Source organism: Pituophis catenifer, unplaced genomic scaffold (genome assembly GCF_029215685.1).
Source record: "Pituophis catenifer annectens isolate HBS135680 unplaced genomic scaffold, rPitCat1.0.hap2 SCAF_2, whole genome shotgun sequence".
In the NCBI taxonomy this organism is placed as follows: Eukaryota; Metazoa; Chordata; class Lepidosauria; order Squamata; family Colubridae; genus Pituophis; species Pituophis catenifer.
Window position 1 is genome coordinate 65,997,273 of NW_027256882.1, and position 25,191 is coordinate 66,022,463.

The following is a 25,191-nucleotide window of genomic DNA, read 5'->3' on the forward strand; positions in this document are numbered from 1 at the left end:
TCTTTTCTTTATCTTAAACCAACCAGTGTCTCCCTATGGTTTTCACACAGTGGTTTCCTGATTTGTGTACAGTTCTTGCACCAACTTGACCAGATGTGCTGGTACCCCCAGGTCTTGTAGGGCTCTCCATAGCTTCTCATGCTCATCGCAATAGAAGGCTTTCTTGTAGGCAAGAAGCAAATATAAATGATCTTTTGATATTCACTATATTTTTCAAAGATCCAGTGCAGATTTGCAATATGGTTGCGAGTGCTATGATATCTTCGGAAGCCACCTTAGACATCTGGTAATTCCCTTTTGATAGTTGGTGCTAGAAATTATATCATTTTAAGCAGAACCTTGTTGATGTGCAGGATGAGAGCAATTTTGCAATAATTGGAGCAATCCTTTTTTTTTTTTAAGCAATTTTTAGCAGATATTTGTTTACTGGGAAACAAAATATTTACATGTGATTTTTCTTCTCATCACAAAATAACTCTTTGGAGCAATAGTTATTTTAAAATGGTTGGTAATATTTATTATGGATCATAATTAATCAACTGTTAAGGGAACCATTTTAAAACTTCTTAGATTTTACCAAAAAAAGTACACATAGAAAGTTTGAACGGCAATACAGAATTTAAAACACTTGTTATCCATAGTGTTTGCTATCAATCAAACCCCTTATAGCAGGGGTGAAATGCTCCCAGTTCGGACCAGATCACCCAATCCGGTAGCGATGGTGGCGGGTGGTTCGGAGAACCAGTAGCAAAAATCCCTGAACCCCCCCCGCCCAGCTGAGCCGTGCAATCATCAGAGGCTTTTTTTTTTACTTTTAAAAGCATTTTTTCTACAATCTCAAATGCTTTTAAAACTAAAAAAAAAAAAAAAAAGCCTCTGATGATCGTGCGGCTCAGCTGGGATCGTCAGAGGCTTTTAAAAGCATTTTTAAAGGCATTTTTTTCTACAACCTCTTCAGCCGAAAAGGTTGCAGGAAAAAAAATGCCTTTAAAAGCGTCTGGCGATCTCAGCTGAGTTGCCTGAGCGTCAGAGGCTTCTAAAAGCATTTTTTTCTGCAACCTCTTAAGGTTGTAGAAAAAAATGCTTTTAAAAGTAAAAAAAAAAGTTGGCCATGCCCACCCAGTCACATTACCCCCCCCATCAAGCCACACCCACAGAACTGGTAGTAACAAATTTTACATTTCACCACTGCCTTATAGTCTCTGAAATGCTAGAACTACTCAATATATTGAGGAAGTGCTTTACTAAAAACTATATTGACAATTTATTATTACCAAAATGAAATAATCAAAAATGATGTTGAGTAATACACAAGATCTCTCTATTCATCTTTCTATCTATGAGACTACTAGGAGTTGAAAATAGCACATATTCAGTATACAAAACTGTAACAGAGAATTGTTTGTGTATATGTGTCTTTGAATCAGTATTGGCTTCCTGGCTGCCTGGGCAAATCTTTGCAGTTTTCTTGGCAAGATTTTTCAGAAGTGATTTGTCATTCCCTCCTTCCTACGACTGAGAGAGAATGACTGGCCCAAGGTCACGCAACTGGCTTTGTGCCTAAGGCAGGACCAGCACTTACAATCTTCCAGTTTTAACTGTTGCCTTAACCACTACATCAAACTGGTTCTAATACAGAATTGGAATGCAGTATGCAGTGGTTAAGTGTAAAATTTGTTACTACTGGTTTTGTGGGCCTGGCTTGGTGGTGGTGGTGGTGGGGGATGTAATATGACTGAGTGGGCGTGGCCAACTTTTTTTTTTTTTTTACTTTTAAAACCATTTTTTCTACAACCTCTTCAGCTGAAGCGGTTGTAAAAAAAATGCTTTTAAAGCCTCTGACGATCCCAGCTGACTTGCCTGATCGGCAGAGGCTTTCTTTCTTTTCTTTTTTTTTAAGCCTCTGATGATCCCAGCTGAGCCGTGCGATCATCAGAGGCTTTTTTTTTTTACTTTTAAAAGCATTTTTTCGGCCAAAGAGGTTGTAGAAAAAATGCTTTTAAAAATTAAAAAAAAAGCCTCTGATGATTGCGCGGCTCAGCTGGGCAATGGGGGGTCAGGGATTTTTGCTACCGAATCTCTGAACCACCCGCCTCCATCGCTATCAGATCGGGTGATCCGGTCTGAACCGGGAGCATTTCACCCCTGGCAGTATGCTATACTGCTCAACCAATAGTATCAGACTTTAAAGAATGTTCAATGTTTGCATCAGTGGTGGGTTACTACCGGTTCGTCCCAGTTCGGGCAAACCAGTAGTGGCGGTGGCGGGAAGCTCCACCCACCCACCCAGATGTCATCACGGATGCTCTGCACAAGCGCAGAAGTTCTGCGCATGCGCAGAAGCGCCACATGCGCTCACAGTTCTGAACCAGTAATGAAGGTAAGTGGAATCCACTACTGGTTTGCATGACCTAAAATGTTTAGTAGAGCTAAAACCAAACCTCTTTAGGATCTATCAGATCCTGAAACGATTTTTTAAAAATGGCTCTCATCATTCCATGCTAAAAATAATTGCTATTGTCGTATCTCCTTTTGTTTTTCTGTTCTATCAGAAGCCCATTATGCTAAGCTTATAGAATATCTATTAAGATAATACTGATAGGTGCAAAATACAATATGAAAGTATCTATTTGTCAGACAATGTTAACTGATATGACAACTAGCAGAGATACATCATTCTGTTTTTACATTTGATTTTATGAGTGTTGTTTCAAAGACATCAAAGTCACTTCTTTGCCTACCAACACACATGGGAATATGACCCATTAATATCCATGCAATCTACTTTCAAGTTAGCCACTTCAGAAAGTAGTTTTAAGGCTACAGATTTTACTAGAAAGGATGATCTATATATTTAATAACATATCACAGAAAACCTACAACACTTATATAAATAAAGCAATTTTTAGGCTTGTATAGGGCTTTTCTATATATAAACGACAAACTTTTCCACGGTTAAAAAAAATCAGCTGTAGAAAACTGCTAGTTTCATTAGTGAAATAATACAGAAGACTGACTTTATCCTTTTCCTCCTTTAGCTAAAAAAAAAAAAAAGATCCTTCAGAGCTGTGCTTCCAGACTCCAGGGAACGGATAGAGAGACTTGCATTGTTTTTCTTACAAATGGAAAAGTAGTTTGAGAGAGACTAGTGTTGGAAGAAATGTCCATCTGGGTTTAGTTCCAAGTGGGGAGAAAGACACTGGAAACATGGAGGCTGTTTGGAAAGATGGTTTTAATGGTGAACACATGTTTTTCTTGAGTCCCAGGCTTGGTTGAATCTTGCTGGGTGATGATATAATGAAGAGGGTTGTGTTCTGAAAGGGTTTTGGGCAATTCCTATTATGGCTTAATGGCTTTGTCCAGGTGTGGATTTTGAGTGAGGGCTAATCCGATCATGTCCTGAGGGTGAAGGTCTTTTGTTTTGTAGATAAACTGGCCCAGCCTTTTGTCTTGTAGACAGCTTGGCACCAAAATATATGCTAGGGTTAGGATTAGGGTTGAGGCTCTGAGTTTATGTCTTTAGAAACACGTTTCTCCTTTAGGGAAAATATAATATTCTGCCTTTTTAATATTTCCTAGAATATTTCATTTTGCTAGGAGAGGGGTGCTAACTTCCTACACTAGTAAAAAGTGACTCCAAAAACTAAGAGTCTCTTCCCCCAGCGAACTACTTTTTATTCTTAAAAAGAAAAAAAAAACATCAAGGGGAAATCACAACAGTGAGAATTGAACTGCTGAACTGCTGGCAGACAGCAGTCAGCAGAATTAGCCTGCAATACTGCATTCTAACCACTGTGCCACCACAGCTCTTAAAGCGACATTATCTGCTTCAGTAACTAGATTAACATTAATATTAAATAATACTGAAATGAATAATGTCTTAATAAAACTTTTATATATGAAACAAAATAGGAAACCATGTTAATCTTTTGCTGAATGCATGTTACTCATGCCATTTCTTAGATTAATCTAGATGTTATTTTTAAGCGTACAATTCAAACATGATTACACATTTGCAAGCTATAGATCATCTTGTCTTCAAATATGTGCCAACGAGTCAATATTGACTCTCAGCAAACACAGAGACTTTCTCCAGGGCCATCTCTCATTCACTTGGCTCTTCAGAACTTCCAATGGTTTACCCATTGCCACTCTAACTGATATATCCATCTTGCTGCTAGTGATTCTACTTTTTCTCTTTTGTTCTACCTTTCCCAGCATTATAGACCTTAAAAGAGCTAGGTTGTCACATAGGTTATCCAAAATCAAGTAAATAAGCTAAACCTTCCTTTATCACAAAATATGCAAATGGAGAAAACCCCTTCTATTTGATGCCATTTTATCACCAATAGCAAAACAACTATTACTTGTTTCAAAATGCTGTTAAGATGATCAGCAGGCTATTACCCTATGTTTAATGTTAATTTCAGCATGTCATTTGGAATACTATCATGGAGGATATTTGAGAATTCTTTTAAAAAGTTGGGCTTTTTTAGCTAATTTCAAGCTTAAATAAGATAATAAGCTTGGACTGTGTGTGATGCAATAGATAGTTTTAGACTAAGACTAGGAAGATCTGGGTTTTATTTACTGCCCAGAAGTCTTACTGCTTGAACTAGGACCTATTTTTTTTAATGTAGCCTAAGCTTTCTGGCTGATATGAGGATAAAAGAAATGCAAAATATAAACTATTGTTCATGACTTCAAAGATAAACAGGATACAAATACTACAGAAAATGAAACTCCAAGAAACAATCTTTCACAAAATCTACAATATTAAATATCCTAATTTCAGGTTTTGATCAGGTAATTTTTTCATAAGCATATATATAGTACATACATTATAACAGCATAATGTATCTTGATTTTCGCAATAATTTGACAAAGTACTCCATGATATTCTGATTCTGAGCATTAAATTTGAGCTAGATGGCATGACAGTAAGTGGATGGTTTGACCTCATATTCAAAGACAGCTTATCAATGGTTCTTCATCAAATTAGAATGCTCTGCCAAGTAGGGTGCACGATTCAGTCCCGGACTGTGGAGATTGGCCATGAAAACACAATTTGTGGAAATGACAGGTGAATACAAATTGAATATGAACAAGCATTACAATATGGTGGAAAAAAGACAAAATTTAAGGCCATATTAACAGATGTACACTGTAACTATTCTATCCTATTCTGCACTGGGCATCTGTACCAAGTATTATGTCCAGCTCTAATATCACATTTTAAGAAGAATTTGGAAAAATGAGAATATTTCAAAACAGGACTTTGAGGATGATCAGGGGATTAAAACTAAGCTCAGTGAAGAGAGGTTGAAGAAATAGAATATATTTAGCTTTCAGAAGAGAAACCCGAAGGGGATATGATAGCATTCTTCAAGTAGCTAAAAGGAGGTCACTCTGAAGAAGGTTTAAACCTATGTTGTCACCCCAGAGTACAAGAATAATTTTTTAAAGTTACACAAAGGGAGATTCAAACTGAAAGGAAGGGCTCTCAACCCCTGAACAGTAAGAACAGTTAAGTATTACTCAGAGAGGTAGTAGGATCCTCTTCACGGGGTGTATTTGAGTAGACATTGGATAGCTAACTGTTGGAGATACTTTAAATTAAACCCACTGTTGAGCAAAAGTGTGAATTAAACACTGTCTTCTAGCTACACCAGTTTCCAGTGTTTACAGGTTAATTTTATGATTTGCTCTAGAATTTTTCCAGGTACCTCACTTCATATCGATTGATTCATATTGAAATATAGGACATTTGGGGGAGGGGGAAAAGCTACACAAGCAGATTATAAACATATGATCTTCTTGATCCCAAAAACTCTTAGCTCTCATCTTTGCCTTCAGTCCTAAATGAGCATGTCCTAATGAAATATATTTAAAATGAAAGCACTGCCTACCTATTAATATATCTGTTACAGACATGACAACTATAGATTCATAATTAGAAATCAGATAATGAAAATATAAACTTTCATTAAATCTTCACTTTCAGCTCATTTCAAAAGCTAAACTCTACAAAAAACTGGATGTCTGGTTCCAGCAGTAAACAGTTCAACCACTGTAAAAAACCAAATATCCACTTAAAAATTATTACAGTAGGTCACGTGATTGCAAAGAAGAGCAATATTTAATCTATTCGGTTTTAAGGAATTAACTGATGCAACATTCTGTTGTCAAAATGATTTTGTTTTTGGCTGCTTAAAATCTGGACTTGGATCTTATTAAAGTTGATCTATGAATTATTACAACAAGGCCACAACATCAAAGCCACCAGGCCAAATGTATTTTGGTAACACAGAAAACCTTTTTGATACTCTTAGCAGACACCAAGCGTTCTTGGTCTATCTTAGCTGTGAAATCAGGCAGATGTTTTAAGATCCCTTAAGATAAAAAATGTGCTCTGCATCTTTCCCAGAAGAAAAAAAACAAAAAACAAAAAACCATGCTATGCATCTTTCCCAGAAGAGAAGAAAACAAAACAACCTTATTGTGACTTGACTTTTAACTTTTTAAAATGGGAATAGATACATGCAGTTGTCATTACCATTTATGTCAGCTTGGTAACAAATTATAGTACTAGTAAACTTTCACCCTGAAAGCAATAAAACAAGGCACCCTATGTCCCTTCTCTCTGAATTTCATACATCCAATGCTGTCCATTGCAGGAATGTGCAGGCTGAGGATGTGGGAAGGAAATATGTGTAAGGGAACGCATGTTCCCAGAGCTGTCTTTCTTCAGCGTCAGTGCAATAAGGACTAACCAAAAATGAGGAAGGGGGAGACATAACTCTGAGCCACAACTAGTTCCCTTGGGACAAAGAACATGGAAAAAAAAAGAGTCCTAATAAAAGCCAAGGAACATTTTTTTTTGCATCTATGTGCAAAAAAACTTCCCAATGCTGTATATTTTGCTCCGTAATAAATTGAAAATAAGTTTATCTGAATTTCACACTATATCCAGGGTCATTGAATACTGTATGAATATCGGTAAGGAAAAGGTATGCATGTTTGTCCCATTTTTCTAAAAAAAATACTCTGTTTATTGCATTGTGCAAAGTTACTAAATATTTACCATGTGCCCAAATATGAAGCAGATGTACGTTTTAGTCTGTGCCAATAAGGAAAGTACCAGAGAACGATGTAGCTGCGGTGTACCATATAAATATGATGTCCACTCCACATCATATTTATAGGATACACATAGGAAGGGATCACAGGCTACTGCAGTATATTCCACGTAATCTTTGACTTACAACCACAATGGAGCCAACAATTTATGTTGCTAAACGAGACAGATGTTAAGTGAACTTTGCCCCATTTTACGACCTTTCGTGCCACAGTTGTTAAGTGAATCACTGCTATTGTTAAGTTAGCAACATGGTTGTTAAGTGAATCTGGCTTCCCCATTGACTTTGCTTGTCAGAAGGTCACGAAAGGTGATCACGTGACCCCGGGAGACTGCAACTGTCACAAATATGAGTCAGTTGCCAAGCGTCTGAATTTTGACCATTGGAATGCTGCAACAGTCGTAAGTGTGAAAAATGGTCATAAGTCACTTTTTCAGTGCCTCTGTAACTTCGAATGGTCACTAAATGAACTGTGGTAAGTCAAAGACTAACTTCAGGTCTATTAACTTCCAGGTAAAATGGTAGAAAACATTATGGTATTACAGAATCATAAATCAAGCACAGGATTACCAAATCTGAACTGCAAAAATCTGGATGACCACTAGTCAACTGTCAGCTAGACTTCTCTATATTTCTTTCATACCAACTAGTGTTTCTCAGCCCAGATCCAGTAGCTACCGTAAGAAAGCATAAATAAGACAAATTCTGCTACATAGAAGCTAACATGCAAATCCTATCTCATTAACCTTTTACACTTTTTAAAATTTGTCAACAAGCACACCAGCAGCATTATTCTAACAGATACTATATGCTCAAACTTTCCTGCCAAACCAAGTTGCTGCTATAAATATGGATAATTTACATCTTAGATTGTGATCTTCTCCAGAAATTCTATCTTTTATAGCAGATGAAGGATAGGCACATGAAAAGTGTTCATGGCCCCAGAATTAAGGGTGTCAGTTTCAAAATGTTTATTAGACCTTTTCCCCATTCCACATCATTTTACAGCAAGACATGTAAATAAATTCAGGATATACACTGCAGACATCTAATCTGATTTGTGTACGGATAATATTATTACTCAATTGTATGCTATGATGAAAAGCAAGCAAAACAGATCCCTTCCTTGTTTGTCAAAAGTGCCTTGACATAACTGAGACTGCAGCAGATAATTATGCTGCTGTGCTTGATAGTTTACCATAGCCTTTGCCTGTGCCTTTGTGATGGGGAGGAATGTCCTAGAGAATGTTTATTTGCTATCTTTTCTGATCTCCTTGGTGTTTTATATAAAATCCTAAAGGGGAACAGGGCTCTGATATCCCAAAATTTAGATTCCTAATTGTCTCCAATAATATGTTCCTTAAACTGCCACAATGTTTGCTCAGACAGCTGCTGAAAAACATTCCAGGTTTTTGGTCAGTATCATTAAACAAATACAGCAGCCTAAACCTTTTAGAGAAGTATGATGATCCTTTTGGCATTGCTCTCGAAAGGTCAGACCATCTCAGATCAGTTTTATATATAGGTGTAGTTTTTAAATTCATCAGCTCTGCATAGATTTTAACTTATTTATGACCTATGTTTGGCTGTTTGAAGCCCTGAAAGTTCAAGTTAGGGATACATTATCATGGAAATAATTGATGTACTCACTAAGAATTGACAACAGTTTGATGGCACACAATCAAATCAGTCAATTACAACTTTTAGAAAGCCTTTAATAAATTCCACCATCAAAAGCTGCTGACAAAACTCTATATTAAGAGAACAGGTGTAGTCATCAGTTGATAACTTGTTAAAGAACAATACAGTTAAATGAAAAATTTCACATTGAAGAGAAATACCAAGTAGATTTTGGAAATTTAAAAAAATATAAATGATAATTTAGGTAAATACATTAAGATAATTGTCTATGGAGATTCTCAGTGATCCAGCTCATGGTTGTCCCCAAAAGCACCTTTGGGACAATAAAGTAACTAAATGATCTTATACTGTAATGATAATTTATTCCGGACGTAAAATGAAAAAGGGATTGCAATGAGTTCCACAATGGTTTCTCCTAGTTGAAGGAGTCTTAAAATGGCAAATATAATTCAATGTGCAAAGTGATTGTCTTGGTGCAGTAAACTCAGCATTAATGGGGCCTGGTGTGCAGTAACTGACAGTAATAATCATGGACTAATGGATAATAATGAATGAATAATATCTCAATGAAAATTTCAATCCAAAGTAACTTCTGCAAAAGAAACGAAGTGAATTCCTCACAAAGAATTATAAGGAGGTTGCATAACTGTGGTGCCATTCTATAAATCTATGGCTGTAAAAATATACTGTGGAGCTGAAACATGTCCCTGCAAGGAAGAAATATTTGGAGATTTTTAACTGGGAGCAAAGGTGATTTGGGGGAAGATGCCGGATGAATATAAAATTATTCAATGCATAATTAGACTTTTTTTCTCTATCTTTCATAATGTTAGTACTAAATGCCATTAAAACTAAATGCAGAGCTATTTAGGACTGATAAATGGAAGCACAACATTAAACAATGCAAAATTGTATTGCAGTATTTGCTGGCATTAAGTATGGTAAGGGTCACCAACTCAGTTGGCTTTAAAACAAAACTAGACAAACTGCATGGAAGACAGTTTTGCAACCTTTATAGTTAAAGCCTCAATGGCTGAATATTATGTCTGAATTACAGGCAGTAAGCCTTAAACATCAGCTGCTGAGAAGAAACAATGAGAACTAACACCAACAGGTCTAGTTTATAAACTTCCCAATCCTAGTCTAATACTTTCACCAATATATGACCCTGGCTTTCATGAACTAAATAAAACTCCCAAAATATTTGTGGTAAATATTTACACAATCTAATATGCATTTTGTAAATACTTAACATGGCCTTAAGACAAAGATAAGAAAACCGTGGCTCTCCAAATGTTGCTAAAATTCAACTACAGCATCCCCTGACTGGGGGCAGCTGTCATCACTCATCAATATCAGTTGAGCCAAAACTTCCCAATATTTACATCCCAGAATACTAGCATATAATCAGGCAGATACATTCTGGCAATTTACAAGCAGGTTCTGAAAGCACCAGTCATCCTTCAAGCCTTGGATTGATTGATTGATTGATTGATTGATTGATTGATTGAATTTATATACCACCCATCTCACTATCCAAAGTAACTGTGGGTAGCTTACCTTGAACATGGAGTTATCTCTTAGATTCATTCTCTGAAAAATGCCCATAATAATGTCTTTAAATCATCACAGATAGTATTGTGCTAAAAACTCACACAACCACTTAAAAAATACCTACTGCTTAATAACCCTCCTTTTTTAGTCCGGTATTGTTTTCCATGACCAAAATGAAAAGAAGGGAAAACATTTTTCCACACTAAGCACAATTCTATTGTGGTCCCAATCTTTTCTCTAAACTGCTTGCTCCAGATGGAAGGTGTTTCAGTATTTTGATTGCTTTGGCTGCCCTCTTCTGTATGTTTTCCAGTTCTGATCTTATGATCAGGTAAGTCTCGAATATAATTTTAGGAGCTAACCACAGAAGCTTTCTGAAATAACCAAGCATCTTGTGGCACCTCAAGGTCAAAGAAATTTATTAATAAATAAACTTTTGTAGACTCTGATTCAAAAAATTCATGCAATAATAAACTTAACAGTTTACTCTTAGGTTGTTGTTTTTTATCAAAGGCCAACACAATTTTTCCTTTGGAAATTTTCCCTATAACTCATCCAAAGGTTAGTTTCCTAAAACTTGGAGATCTGATTCTCTGATTCTAAAACAGGCCAGAAACTTGCCTTGGAGGTTTAGTCTATCCTTTCCCAATTTAGTGTCTTCCATATTTGTTCAGCATCTTCCAGTCTCTGAGGGAAGTTCATCACTATTGGAGGATTTTCCAAAATTTGGGAAACATTTCTTAGCCCTACTTTCAGATTCATCACCAACGGTTGTAGTACTTTCCAGAAAGTGCCTTGAATCTCATTAAGCCATGGTTTGCCTAATCTATTTATTTACTGAATAAACCACTAGGTTGGGACATACAAACCACAGACTACGATTTATAAACCACAACAGCTTGCCCACTTAGGCAAAAACCGCTATTTAGCTTGATCCACACATCCAGGCAACGGATCATAAAGGTCAAGCATCAGCCAGGCTGGTCAATTTGTCCCACGCTACTTTAGTGAGAAGAAACCCCAGATCGCTGACAGGTTTTTCTGCCCTCCTGGATTTCCTGTCCTTACCTGGATTTTCCTCTTCTCGCAGGCAGGCCCGGTCCCTTGCACGACGCTGTCCAGCACAGTGACCAGGTCGGCGTCCGGAGCCACGAAGCACGAGTTTCTGGCCACCCTGATAGCGTCCTCGATCTCCGCGAAGCGGAAGACGCAGAGCGCCGAGGGCTGAGGAGCCTGTCGACCGCCAAGCCCGGCACCCGGGGAGGCAGCTTTCTCAAACACCCCGAAGAGCAGCTCCTCCGGCTGGGGCGAAGGAGGACTCCCGGGATCCACCTGCAGGGCGGCGCGAGCGGGAAAGACGGAGACCAGCCTGTTGAAGAGATCCCCGGTGGAGACTCCCGGCGTGACCCCGCCGGCTCCGGGGTGGCTACATTGTAGCGCCATTTGAATGTAAGACTCGGTCAACTTTTTGGTCTCTCCATTGCCGCCGCCGCCGCCGCCGCTGCTATTGAGAGGGGTCGTCTCAGCCGGGTCCCCCAAGCAGATGCGAGCCAAGAGGCTGTGCGAGTGGCTCTCCTTTTCGCGCGCATTCGCCTCGCTGTTGAGGGCCAAGTAAGCGTAGGAGGCCGACGGGCGGCTAAGCGGGGTGCCCTGAGGCAAAGGCGGGAAAGCGGCCGGTGCTCGGCCGGGTTTGGCAGCCTGGGATCCCCGGGACGAATAGGGGCCCCCCGGTCCCGCTGGAGAACTGCGGCCTCCGGAGGCGCCCCCTTCCGGGCGAGAGGACGACGCGCTTTGGCTTCCCCGGTGGAGGAAGGCGCGGACGAAGCTGAGCTTGTGCCGGTCCTTGGCGCCCTGCTTGATTTTGAAGATGTTGTCGTCGGACGGGTTGATGTCGAAAGTGAAGAGCCGGGCCAGGTCCCCGCGGGCGTTGAGAGCCCTTATGGCGATCTCGGGCGTGTTCTCGAAACGGTGATCTTCCAGGCTGGCGTTGCGCGGGAAAAACGGGCTGCCCAAGCCCGTGTAAGTGGCGGCCACCAAAAGCCTCGTGTCTTGCCCGGATTGCTTGAGCACCAAACCGACGGTGGAGGCGTTGGCGTGGTTGGCCGCCACGTTGAGCATGCTGGGGAAGACCGTGACCTGGTCGCCCCCTTCTCCTCCTCCACCACCTGTCCGAGGTGGGAACGGGACGGCCACCACCGAGATGTTCTCCATGCTCCGCAGCTGGCAGAAACCTTGGTAGACCGAGCCGCAGACCACCAGGATGCCTTGCTCCGGGTCCGGCTGCAGCAGCTTATTGTAGTTGTCGGTCGGCTTCTTGGCGTGCTCGCAGGACGCCTGGGGCAGCTGGGGAGCGTGGCACAAGGGGTTGTCCTCCTTGGGGCCCACCTGCTCTTCCACCTCCAGTGTCAGGTTGGGAGCCGAGAGTTGATAAAGCCGGTTGACCGCCGCCAGGTAGATCCTGCCGCCCGACCCATCCAGGGCGAAGTTGTTAGTGGCGGTGGGCGAGACGAACTTGCGCTGCACCTTCAGCCCACGCCCGAGCACCGGGAGCACCAGGGAAACCACCAAGAGGTGGAAAATACGGCCGCGATCCGGTGACGGTACCTGGTTAGCGCCTCGCCGATCCCGCAGAACCATCCTGCCTCCTGGGCTGTCGCTCTGCACAGAGCATGAGGTTCCTTGGCTGTGCAATTGGGGAGGGGAGGGGAGGGGAGGGGGGGTGGCAGCCGCAAAAGAGGAAAACCTGTTTCCTGCGGAGGATGTAATGCGCCTCGAACCCTGAGAGACGCCAAGAGGGAAGTCCCGAGCCTTTTGTTGCAAGCTATCCACAGCCTTTTTGCCTCCTTACCGGACCGGCGTCTCCAATGGGGTTAAAACTCAAACGTCTGAGAAAAGCTGCGCCCTCCCCTAAGTCTGACAGCTTCTCTCTCTCTCTCTCTCTCTCTCTCTCTCTCTCCTTCCCTCCCTCCCTCTCCCCCTCCCTGTAACTGTGGACAAGCTGCTCGCTCCGACTTCTGAGAGGTTCTTTTTTTCAGTATTCGTTTTTCCTTTATTTATGGTTTGTCATGTGAATATGATTAAGTTTAAGCCACTCTCCACCCCACCCGCTCCACCACCACCCCCAAACTGCATCAGTCCCAAAAACAAAGAAGCGGCTCTTGATAGCAGCTCCTTTTGCTAACAAATAACTCTTGTGTTTGCCTTTTTTGATGTTCGGAAGCAAGAATGTAGGATCCATGGGCAGGCGGGAGGGAGGGAGGGGGGCAAAGACAAGGAAATCAAAAACTTTTCTCATCCAGCCATAAATTAACATTGCAATCAGTTGTAAGGACTGAGTTAGCCAAACAACAGTTAATTTCAGACAAATCATCTTCAACCGACCTTCTGATTCAGCTGCTTGGTTTCCCCTCTCCCACCTAATGAAAATAAGTTAACTCTCAATCCTCTTGAAGTACTTCCCTCCTCATAAAAAGGGATTTTACAAGAAAGGATAACAAAGAAGAGAAGGTCAGACTGTCTGGGGGTTTTTTTGGGGGGGAGGGTCAGGAATAAATTAAGCAGACAACTATGCGAAGCATATAAAATGAGGGAGAGGTGAATTAATTCAGTCTCGCTGTGCTTCAGTCATCAACACCAGAGCAATGAAGGTGCCTGAAAAATATTTCAGAATATGCTGATCTGTACCGCTCTGTTTCTGCTTTGCGAGAAACAACTCCAGGTATGGTGTTGTGCAACCTGGGTTTGCTTCATATTCATCTGTCAATAATCCCTGCATTTCACTAGCAATGTTCTTGTGCTGGTGATTATCTGGAAAGTGTACGACATCTATTTAGCGTGTTTAACAAATCATTTGAAACTGTGTGTTTACATCACTAACTGAAAATTGGCTGGTGTTTATGGGATTTTTAATTCAACATGTTTAGTAAGAACCAGATACTGTTCTACAATAAAAAGCTGCTACCGTTAGTTAAACCATTTATCAACAGTCTACAAATAGATCTCATTCATCTTGGAAAGAACTGTTGCCAAAAAGTAGTTTCTCCAAGTACAGGAAATGTTGATAAATGAAAGAGGTAGGTAAAGACTTGTATAGAATTTCAAAATTATTATGGCTATGCCCCCCACTTGCGCTGAACCACAACACAATCAGTCCTTGACAATAGCACTTTTCCATTTTTCATCAAGATGTTGCCTTCTTTTCATTCCCAGTCTATGAATGAGACAGGCTTAGGGCTTCTTTAGCTGTACTGGTGTTAAATTAGTATTTTCTTCAGAATTCAGGGTGTATTAAATCTGTTAGATTTTGTCATTTTGACATTGGAGATAGAGTCAAGTAACCAATTGTGGAAGCATCTATTGGTGTTTCAGACTGATGCTGATTAACTTCTGTCATCATTCTACTAGTCTTTCCATAGAACATAATGTTTCTAGCATCTGAAATAAGATAACAGGCTGAAGTTGTGTAACACTGAAAGGGACCAACCTGGTCCTGGGGGACCAAACTGGGGGCCTTCAGGATAAGACAGATAAATCCACAAGTTGGCAATAGGTGACCATATAGAAAAGAAATCCTAAACAAGAATGTACCCTCCCTTGTAAAACATATGCCAGCAACTTAGTCAGTAGTCCACTTTTTTGCCCTTCCCCCTTTTTAAATAGCATTATGATAGAATAGGTCTAGAAAAAGGAGAAATAAGAGTCTAGAAATGCCCAATAGAGTCCTAATGTTAAATCTTCACTATTACTGCTCCAGTAACATGATTGGCTAATGGTGTTCCCATTGGCAGACAACATGCTTGAGAGGGGGAGCAGTAAATCTGGAGGAGTCAGATAGTTGCTTAGCCTATCATGCTGTAATCAGGACAACTGAATTTAATAGCATCTCCAATGAGATTCTGAATAGAGACAATATCAGCAGGATTGACAATATGGGCAGGAAATTTCATGCTGGAATTTCCATTGTTTTCTGTTAACTAAAAGAGGGATGGACAATGCTGTTTTAATTCAGCATTATGACCATGGGACCTAGAAACATAATACTGCTTGATCACAAATATGTGTTGCTGTCTACAACATTGGGAGACCTTTAAACAGGGATTATTGAATCCATTTACAAACTGGGATAGGCTTAGCCTGATACAGCAAGGCTATTCTTAAATTTGACAATAAAATAGGGAAAGTCATCAAGTTTCTCAAATAAGAGTTATTAAAGTAAAAAAATAATTTCATAGATTTCATAGATCTAATATCCCTAATATTGTATCTATGGGCATCAATGTACCTGCAGATACTTCCTTGCTACTTCCGCCCTCTGTATCTGTACTTGGAATATATTCCTTTTTTTAAAAAAAAACCTCTTTTTTATTTTTAATCAAATACAAGAATATAGATATGCTACAAATCCAAGCACCGACCTTCAATGTCATATTTCTAAGAAGAAATATAGTGTTTCCACATAAGAGCTACAGGCATTCTCGGAAATTAAAAGTGGCAAGTCAGTGCTTTGTTTGTAAATATACAACTTACACAAGAGATAAAAAATAAACTGAGGCTCAATCCAAGTTGCATAGGAATCTAGAAAATAAGATAGGGAACAATGTTATCCATTCGGCTTTTGATAAATTAAAGTTTTTGTGATTGTTCACATTGTGTATGACTGCTCTTCGAGAATGGGAAGCCCTCCATGCCTGTGACATGTTCTCAAAATCTCAAATGTGCCTACTGTTCCGGAAGAACCAGGATTCTTGCCCCTAGATTGTTGGTGATATATCACTAAGATGATTTAAACCCATTGTTCACTCACTACGTCTAACCTTTTCTTGCTTATTTGTTTTCGAGGTTGTCACTGAGCTGCCATGTCTTGGCTGGAAAAATATGGATAACCACAAGATGGCAAAGCGATACAGAAAAAAAAGTCAGCCAGATTTTTACACCTCATATATTAGCCCTAAACATTTCAAGTTGTTAGTGTTCTCATTCCCCATCATTTTGTTCTCATTGATTCAAGTTAACTTTTTAAGACTTGTGTACATTGGTTTTCTCGACAGCCAGCTTCCTTCCTAGCCCTTCCTCCCTAAGATCAAAGCTTGTTCATGCAAGCAAATAGACATCATGTCACATATTTCTCTGAAGAGATTATTTAAGATTATCAGATATAATATCCATAACGGCAAGGGCAACACATTGTGTCAAATCCATAGACTCAATTTGCATACACTAAACTTAACCATTAAACTTAACTGCTAAATCTGAGGTTATAAACTGTGACGTCATAGCTCCACATACAATACCTTGAATCCCATTGTTGTGAGCTCTGAGCTTTCAATGACCAGGCTGCTGAAATTTGAAAGCATAATTGCTGAATGTAAACAACAGGGTTTCCTGTCATTCTGTGCTTGGAAATGCATAACAACTAGTATTAAGTCCTGAAATAGCCTGAACATAGTTTACAAACAAAATTCCTAAACTTCTTTATAAAAGGAAAAAAATCTCAGCTTGGCTTGATGGGCACCATACATTTTGTTTTGCTACTACATCCACGTTAGCCTTTAGACTAAATAGTGCTGGCCTGCAGCCACCAAAATGTCGCCAAATCCTGCCATAAACCAAGTTTACAAGTCTCTGTGACTGCATTCACATCTTATGCTAAGCTGAAACCAGACCAGTAACGTAATGGCTTTAGGATATGTTCATGACACACTAAGCTAATGTAAAAGATTAAAGTATTATAGCCCACCTTTATTTCCCTGCCATCTGGTTAACCCAACTAAAAGGCTTACTTGAGTTTGCCTACTGATTTCTCCAACCCCAATCTTCTTACCATCTTCATTTCCCTCCCCTGCCTCTCACCAGCTATTGAAGATGATGACAACCATGGTAAGGAGAATATAATATCTCCTTACCTTTTTTCCCCTTTATCCCCTGAATTCATTCTGTATTCACCACTCATATGAGACACTGTTAAATGCTGGATCTTGGAGAAGATCTTCTCTTTGGAGAAGATACAGAAGTTCAGAACCAGGGGTAGGTTCTACTTACCTTTACTACCGGTTTGCAACGGGGCCATGTGTGTGCGCTCACTTAGCTTGCACACACGCGCGCTCTTCTGCACAAGCACAGAAGCTTCTGTGCATGCGCAGAAGAATTTTGATGATGTTGGGGTCAGTGGGCGGAGCCTCCCGCCAGTTTTTCTACTGGTTCTATAGAACCAGTGCGAACCGGGGGCAACCCACCACTGTTCAGAACATAGTAGCCCGTATTGGTTCCCAGTAAGTTTTTGGATCCAATTCCAAATGCTGGTAATTGCCTACAAAACCCTATACAGAATAGTATCAGATTGCGTCTTTCCCAAGATTGAATCTGCCCATCCTGTAAGAACATCTCAGGAAAGCTTACTGAGCATCCCATAGGTCGGGGTGGGGAGGGGACATGGACCAGGCAATAGATCTCTTCTGTTGTGGCTCTGATGCCCTGAAATTCCATATTCAATGAAACAGATACCTCCCTTCTCTCTTAGTGTTTTGTAAACTGATCAAAATCCCTTTGTTCTACTGGGCTTTTCATCTTAAGTTTATTGCTTTGTGGCATTCATTTTGGGAGCAGGGTTGGCTTCTTTGTTCCATTTTGAATTCTGAAGATGAAACTCAAATACTTTGGCCACCTAATGAGAAGGAAGGACTCACTGGAGACGAGCCTAATGCTGGGAAAGATTGAGGGCAAAAGAAGAAGGGGACGGCAGAGAACGAAGTGGCTGGATGGAGTCACTGAATCAATAGGCGTGAGCTTAAATGGACTCCAGAGGATGGTAGAGGAGAGGAAGGCCTGGAGGAATGTTGACCATGGGGTCACGATGGGTCAGACACAACTAACAACAACAACCTTGCCCAAATCTTTAAACTGAGTCCAAGGTACAAAAATGGTAAAATAAATAAGCAAACAAACAATTACAATTGCAAACATGCATGTGAATAAAAAAATGTGTATAGTGTTTGCGACTTGACTCATCCTATGTGCAGCATGCAAGAAAGAGTATGTTCTACACAGGAGTAAATTTTTAATTCGTGGAATTACTATTGTATGACATACAAAAAAATGAAAGAAGCAGAAGGATGCTACATATTTTAGAAAATGGTTGGAGTTGCTTACACTTTTCTTTAAAAAAAAACATGTATTTTTCAACGAAGGAACAAGTTTATCAATATTTACATGTTGTGTTATACAGGTGGAATAGCATCTAAAAGGACTCTTCAAAGAAGCAATTCTACCAATACTTTTGCTGAAAATTTAGACTCCTGAATTTGTTTTTCATTTTGAAAAAAAATATACCGACTATAACTCTTCTATTTGGCTGATCTGAAACCACTCAGTTTAGTTGAATGACCCTTTATAGCTAAATCCCCGATTTTCTGGGGTTAATTTTCTGTGTAAGATTAAGTATCTAAGAGAAACATCTCTGGCACGGAGCCAGAATGTTGACCTTTAGGAAATGGGAGGTGAATAATAGCATATTAAGTTTTTTGGGCTAATTGATTCAGAAGGAAAAGAAAGAACCTTTTTTTTTACAATTTGCGTCTTGCAATGCTTGTGGAATTGTAAATATTTTATTAGGTCACATAACGGTGGAATTCTTTATCCTTAATATCATAACTAAGTACTAAACCATACAAATATGAATTCTAAAAAAATGATTTACCTAATGTAATATTTTAGTTCGGCAAATGCCTGTGTAGAAAAAAATTAATAATGGGATTGTACTGTCCCCTAAAGGCCTGGAACTAGAAAAGAAGAAGAAAAATCATTTTATTTTTCTCTTATTATTAATCATGATCCTGTTCATGTTGTTGTTAGGATAGGCATAAGCCACCAGTGAAAGTCTTCTTTAGAAACTTGACACCCGTAGTTTGTTTCATCCTCTATCTTGATGCTTGTCCTTTGGAAGTATTAAGTAAGATCTAAACCGTTTGTCTATGAAAGATTGTGATATCAGCATCAACAGACAGTTTCTTTTTGGGAAACTAGACTTGCAACTTTGTCGGTACAAAAAGTCTCCCGCTAAGAGAAGAAACATGTTGGTGTTGAAAAGCTCCAAATCTTATTTTCTGAGCATTCCTTTGTCTGATTCTGATGGTTAATTTCACAAGGGCAAAACTAAAATTAGAGACTGGAAGGAATTCAGGACACTTTCTCCATATTAGGGGGGGGGGTGGGGAATCTTCTGATGTTGTCTAATCTTATTCCAACACCTGCCAATTTGCTTACCCTCTTCTTAGCCTTTTTTCATTCTTTAGATCACTAATTAATATCTAACAGCAGTGACTAGCCTGTGTTTATAGAAAATGTGTGCTAAATTAAATACAAATATTCTTTCCTTGTCTCTCTATCTCATTGTTCATGCTAGTCATAGTCCTGATAGATATAGTTATTAACTCTTTTTTAAAAGAAAATGTGAATTTCCTAATTGCTTGAATTTGTATTTTCAATTTTTAAGCCCAACTGTGACAGGAAATAAACACTAGTGTTTTGAAGATAATAGCACCTTATGTTTAACACCTTTTATTTGAAAGTGTCAGAGTAATTTGTAAGCATAAGTTAATTAAACTTTATGATACCCAGCTGAGTTAGAGAAGACTCATTAGCCCAATTTCATAAAAGAGATAAAAATATGGGCTCCTGACATTCCAAATACTATCACCAAATTGTTTTCATTTTAATTACATTTAAATATAAATTATTTTTTTTCTTTTAACCTACTCTCCCTTTATTTGCACTGTAGTCTTAGCCAAGCATGCTATACAAAATAAAAGTTGTACATCCAGAAAAAGTTGTACATCCATGATTTAATTTGGTACATGTATCAGATCATTTAATAAGAAAATTCAGACTAGGACTATCAGATCTGGGCTATAAATTTTCAGAAAACATTAGTAGTCACCCAGGGTTTTGCAGCCCAGATCTGGTAGTTCTACCAAATCACTAATCAGATTCACAGATTGTGTTAAGCCCTGGTTTGCTTAGCTGTAGTTTGTTTAACCAATCACAGTTGTCTGGGTTCACATAAACCAGGGGCGTCAAACTCGATTTCATTGAGGACTGCATCAGGGTTGTGTTTGACCTCAGGGGGACGGAGTGGGTGTGACCAGGGGTGGGCCAGCTTGACATCACTTGTGTGGTGGCCCTAGTGCTCTGCCAGAGAAAATGGGTTCCCAAGCTCCATTTTCAGCTGTGATGGCCTCCTGCAACCCTCTGCCAGCAAAAACGAAGCTCCGTTTTCACTGGCAGAGGCACTGTGGGCCAATCCTTCACTGTTTCCAGAGCGGCCCCACAGGCCAGAACTAAACACCCTATGGGCTGGATTCAGCCCGTGAGCCTTGAGTTTGACACCCCTGCAATAAACCATTGACCCGTAAATCATTATTTACAAACCTTAATGGCAGGATTCTTATAATATGCTAAGACAAACCAAACCAAACTACATTATGCATTGTAAGTTAATTTAACCACTGGTACTTTAACAAAGAGGCTTATCAGGAATTACTTACCAGAGGAGATGGCAAGAAAAGAAGGAATAATAATAATAATAATAATAATAATAATAATAATAATAATAATAATAATAATAATCCTCTCTCCCATATATTTATCATATTTGCACCCGTGTTTCATTTTTATAATTTTGTTACCCACCTATTCCTTTTAAAATGATCTTGCATATTGATTTCTGAGAATAAAGTACATTCTGATTCTGATCTATTAAATTAATCTTACATATTATAGAGCTGGAAAACTGAATGCAGACATTTTAGTTTGCAGCTGGTAAATAGGATTTAGAAACTCCAAAACAGAAAAAGAAATGAAGCAAAATACCGGTATAAAATATTATATAACATACCTAGATACTAGGAAAAAATGCTACCACATTCAATTATGAGAAAAGCTAGTTGAAAGCTCAGGTCAAAATTAAAGAGTGAAAGGGATACATGCAAAATGTACCAGCAATTCTAGTATCTTTAGCCTATGAAGAGAAAGATTAAGGAAATGGATATTTTATAATAATGAAACATCAATGTACATACCACAGCTTTCATGGAAATATTATTCCCCATACACAGTTTAAATCCTCCCTCCAAGTTGGCCAATGTGAGGATGCAAAACTGATATCCTGCCAGGGCACCCCGCTCTCATCACAAGGGACAACTGAGGCACCAAGAAGCAGTTTTGCCAGTGGGAAACAGCCTATTTTTCCACTTTGGGGTTCCGGAGTTTCTTCCTGTGATGCATCTGAGCTCAGACACAAAAGAGCAGATGAACTGCTCTAGCATTACAAGAATAAGACGGGGAATGTGTGCGATGCTGATCTGGATTAACCTATGGAAGGACAATAAAATAAATCTGGAGAGGCAGATTTTTTTTTCCAGGTTAATTGACATTTCACCAAGACTGACTGTCCAAAACTACAGTGAGGTTAATGCTTTCAAATATTATTTCTTGCTGTATTGACATTTGAGGAGTTGGAGGAGCAGCCTCCATAATTGGGGTAATTATAATCTGATGAATCAGGCAGCATATCAAAATGGGATGTACTGTAGCATTCCACATCATAAACCAAAGTAGAATTCAGCTGTTCCAAAAGATTCTCTTCAGAATGAAGATTGCAGCAGAGTAGGAGATAATATGAGGGTGATATACTGTATTCCAAGCAATATATTAATTTACAACTCCTAGTTTTTTTACTTTCTCCCTGTCTTTCTCTTCTCCTTCTCCAAATTATCCCACTGCAGCAAGTCTTTTTAAATCAGTGTTCAATCTTGCACTTGTCATTATACACTTGTTGATTATTAATACATAATACAGAATATTATGATTCGAATCCGTAGAACTGCTCAAGAAAAAATATCATGATAGAAATTTCATAGAGAATATTTATGGCAAACATAACCCAGTTTTCTGCAGCAGTATAAACTTGTAGATGCAAGTTATTAAATAATTATTAGAGGAGGAGAAAGGATTCAGAATAAAATGGCAAATAATAGTGTTTCCATCTTTTTATGGAAAAAGACAAAATAAAAACATATTTAAGTTAGATAACTCTATAAAAATTATTTTACATTTATAAATATATTATATTGAATATAATTTATTTTGAATTTAAAATTATGTTAGATTTGGTAGATGTAGAAAAAGAGAAAAGGAGGAAAATGTGCCAGAAAATATAAATCTGGAACCATGGTACTGAAACTCTTAGATAACATTTTTTTAAGAGCAAGGTGAAGATAATAAACTAATGTGAACTATTTTTAGAACTGCAATTCTACTTTTAGCTTATATTGTAACGCTTCAGGGGTAATCAGACAATGATGCAAACCTCCTAGTGATCAAATAATATTGTGACCAGAGATTTCAGTTTTGCAGATCTCAGTAGATCCCTCATTTTTACCCTCATTTCCATTTCAAGGTAGCTGCTACACCTGAAATAGACAAGTTTTGGAATAACAAACCAGTCTTGTATTTTGCATTATAGCCTGTTCCCTGCAAAAGAGAAGGTTGAGTTTTTAACCAGTTGTACATTTCCACCCCAGACCACCCCAATGATGCCCTCGAAGTGATGTCCCAGTGTCTGGAGGCCGTGCGGGTCTGGATGGGGAGGAACAGGCTTCGGCTCAACCCTTCCAAGACTGAGTGGCTGTGGATGCCGGCGTCCCGGTATAGCCAGCTGGTGCCATCGCTGGCTATTGGGGGCGAGTCACTGACCCCCACAGAGGGGGCTTGCAACTTGGACGTCCTTCTGGACACACGGCTGTCTTTAGAAGAGCATATGATGGCCGTGGCCAGGGGGGCTTTTTATCAGGTTCGCCTGATACGCCAGTTGCGCCCCTTTCTGGATCGGGACTCCTTGTGCACAGTCACTCATGCCTTGGTTACGTCACGCCTGGACTACTGTAACGCTCTCTACATGGGGCTCCCCCTGAGGAGCACCCGGAGGCTCCAGCTGGTGCAGAATGCGGCCGTGTGGGTGATTATGGGAGCGACATGGCGCTCCCACATAACACCTCTCCTGCACGAGCTCCATTGGCTCCCAGTGGTCTTCCGGGTGCGCTTTAAGGTGTTGGTTCTCATCTTTAAAGCGCTCCATGGCTTAGGGCCAGGGTATTTGCGAGACCGCCTGCTGCTACCGATAACCTCCCCCCGGCCAATACGCTCTCACAGAGAGGGCCTCCTCGGGGTGCCGTCGGTCAGGCAATGTCAGCTGGCAGCCCCCAGGGGGCGAGCCTTCTCTGTGGGGGCACCCGCCCTGTGGAATGAGCTGCCTCCTGGAATACGATTGATCCCGGACCTCCGCACCTTCCGTAAAGCCCTGAAGACGTTTTTATTTCATCAAGCCGGCCTAGCCTAAATGGTTTTTAATTGGGATTTTAAATTTTATGGATTTGGGGTTTTAAATTGGGTAGCCAGTGATTTAATCCTTTTAATTATCTTAACTTTTGCATTTGTATGTTTTTTAATTTTGGCTGTTCACCGCCCTGAGTCCCTTCTGGGAGAAGGGCGGTATACAAATTAAAAATAATAATAATAATAATAATAATAATAATAATAATAATAATAATAATAATAATAATAATAATATAGGACATTGTAGCAGATAATTTTATGAGCTACGCTTAGGTCATACAGAAGGCAGCGTAGTTCTAAGTTTTCTAAGTATTTAAACATTTAGTGGACTAAACATCTGTATTTATGCAGATCTTGTTCTCATCTACAGTACTACATAAATTAATTGGTTAAAGCCTTGTCAGGACCATTGTTCTACCACCCCTTTGATTTCCAATGGAATAAGTGCACCCAAGCAGCTATTGAGATCTGCAAAGCAAAGGTCTGTAAGTGGCAGTGAAATTCCTATTGAAATATTTCCATGAAAATTCCTAAGGACTTTGCGGGTTGTGCGTACCATATGTCCTATTCATAGTTAAGACAGGAAGCAGGATTGATCTCCATTGAGATCTAATAAGCAGTCCTACAACCACAGCTGATCCATTTGAGGGTCTTCGGGCTTTCCTGATTCTCCAAGATAACTTTTCAATTTCAAGAAATTTGGATTTAAAATCCAGTGGCCTTTCCAGCTCAACATCTGGAGTCACTGTTTTAGCAATATCCTAGTCATGGCCTATATTGCCTATATTGCTAGTCACATGATTATATTGCAGAAGAAGTGGACGGTGGTTTCAATTGCAGGAGGCAGGAATGGAGTGAGTTTAGTTTATTCTCAATATGTAGGTACCTTATTATCTGCCACTGGAAGGAGAAGAATTGAATAGCTATTAGAAAATAGCCCAATATATAAAATTCACTGGTCTTCTGTTGACTTTCCATTTACACAACTTGGTAGGAAAGTAAAGTCGGATCCTCTTCAGAATTTTGCCATGCAATATATAGCACCTAATAACATAAACATGCTCTTTTTATTATGGAGGCCTGGAAATATGGCAGGTTCTTCTGCCTGAATAAAATCTTAGTAGTACATACTTGAATAAAAGTTGCAACAGATGTTTGGTTTAGTAGTTAAAGCACCAGGCTAGAGACTGGGAGACCATGAGTTGTAGCCCCACATTAGCTATGAAAAGTTGGCTGGGTGGTACTTTAGGCCAGTCACTCTCTCTCAGCCCAACTCACCTGTGGGGAAAATAGGAGGAGGAAGATACGTTCAATATATTCACCACCTTGAGCTATTTGTAAAAATTATAAAAATGGGATACAAGCAGATGAATATTTTTTTTAAAAAAAATATATGTAGAATTCTTTAGTGGCTGTGGAGAAAAATGGAAGGAGGGAATACAAGGCACATACCATATTTTTCAGAGTATAA

At 39.5% G+C, this 25,191-nt stretch overlaps 1 protein-coding gene across 1 annotated transcript in view; it reads right to left on the reverse strand.

Annotated features, from left to right (window-relative positions):
* The window catches only part of PLXND1 (plexin D1), a 184,086-nt gene extending 171,115 nt beyond the window's left edge, over positions 1 to 12,971 (reverse strand). Inside the window, exon 1 of the mRNA XM_070933595.1 lies at positions 11,403 to 12,971. Within this exon, the coding sequence (XP_070789696.1) occupies positions 11,403 to 12,971 (1,569 nt within the window). The remainder of the gene's footprint in view (positions 1 to 11,402) is intronic.
* Between the last annotated feature and the right edge of the window lie 12,220 nt (positions 12,972 to 25,191).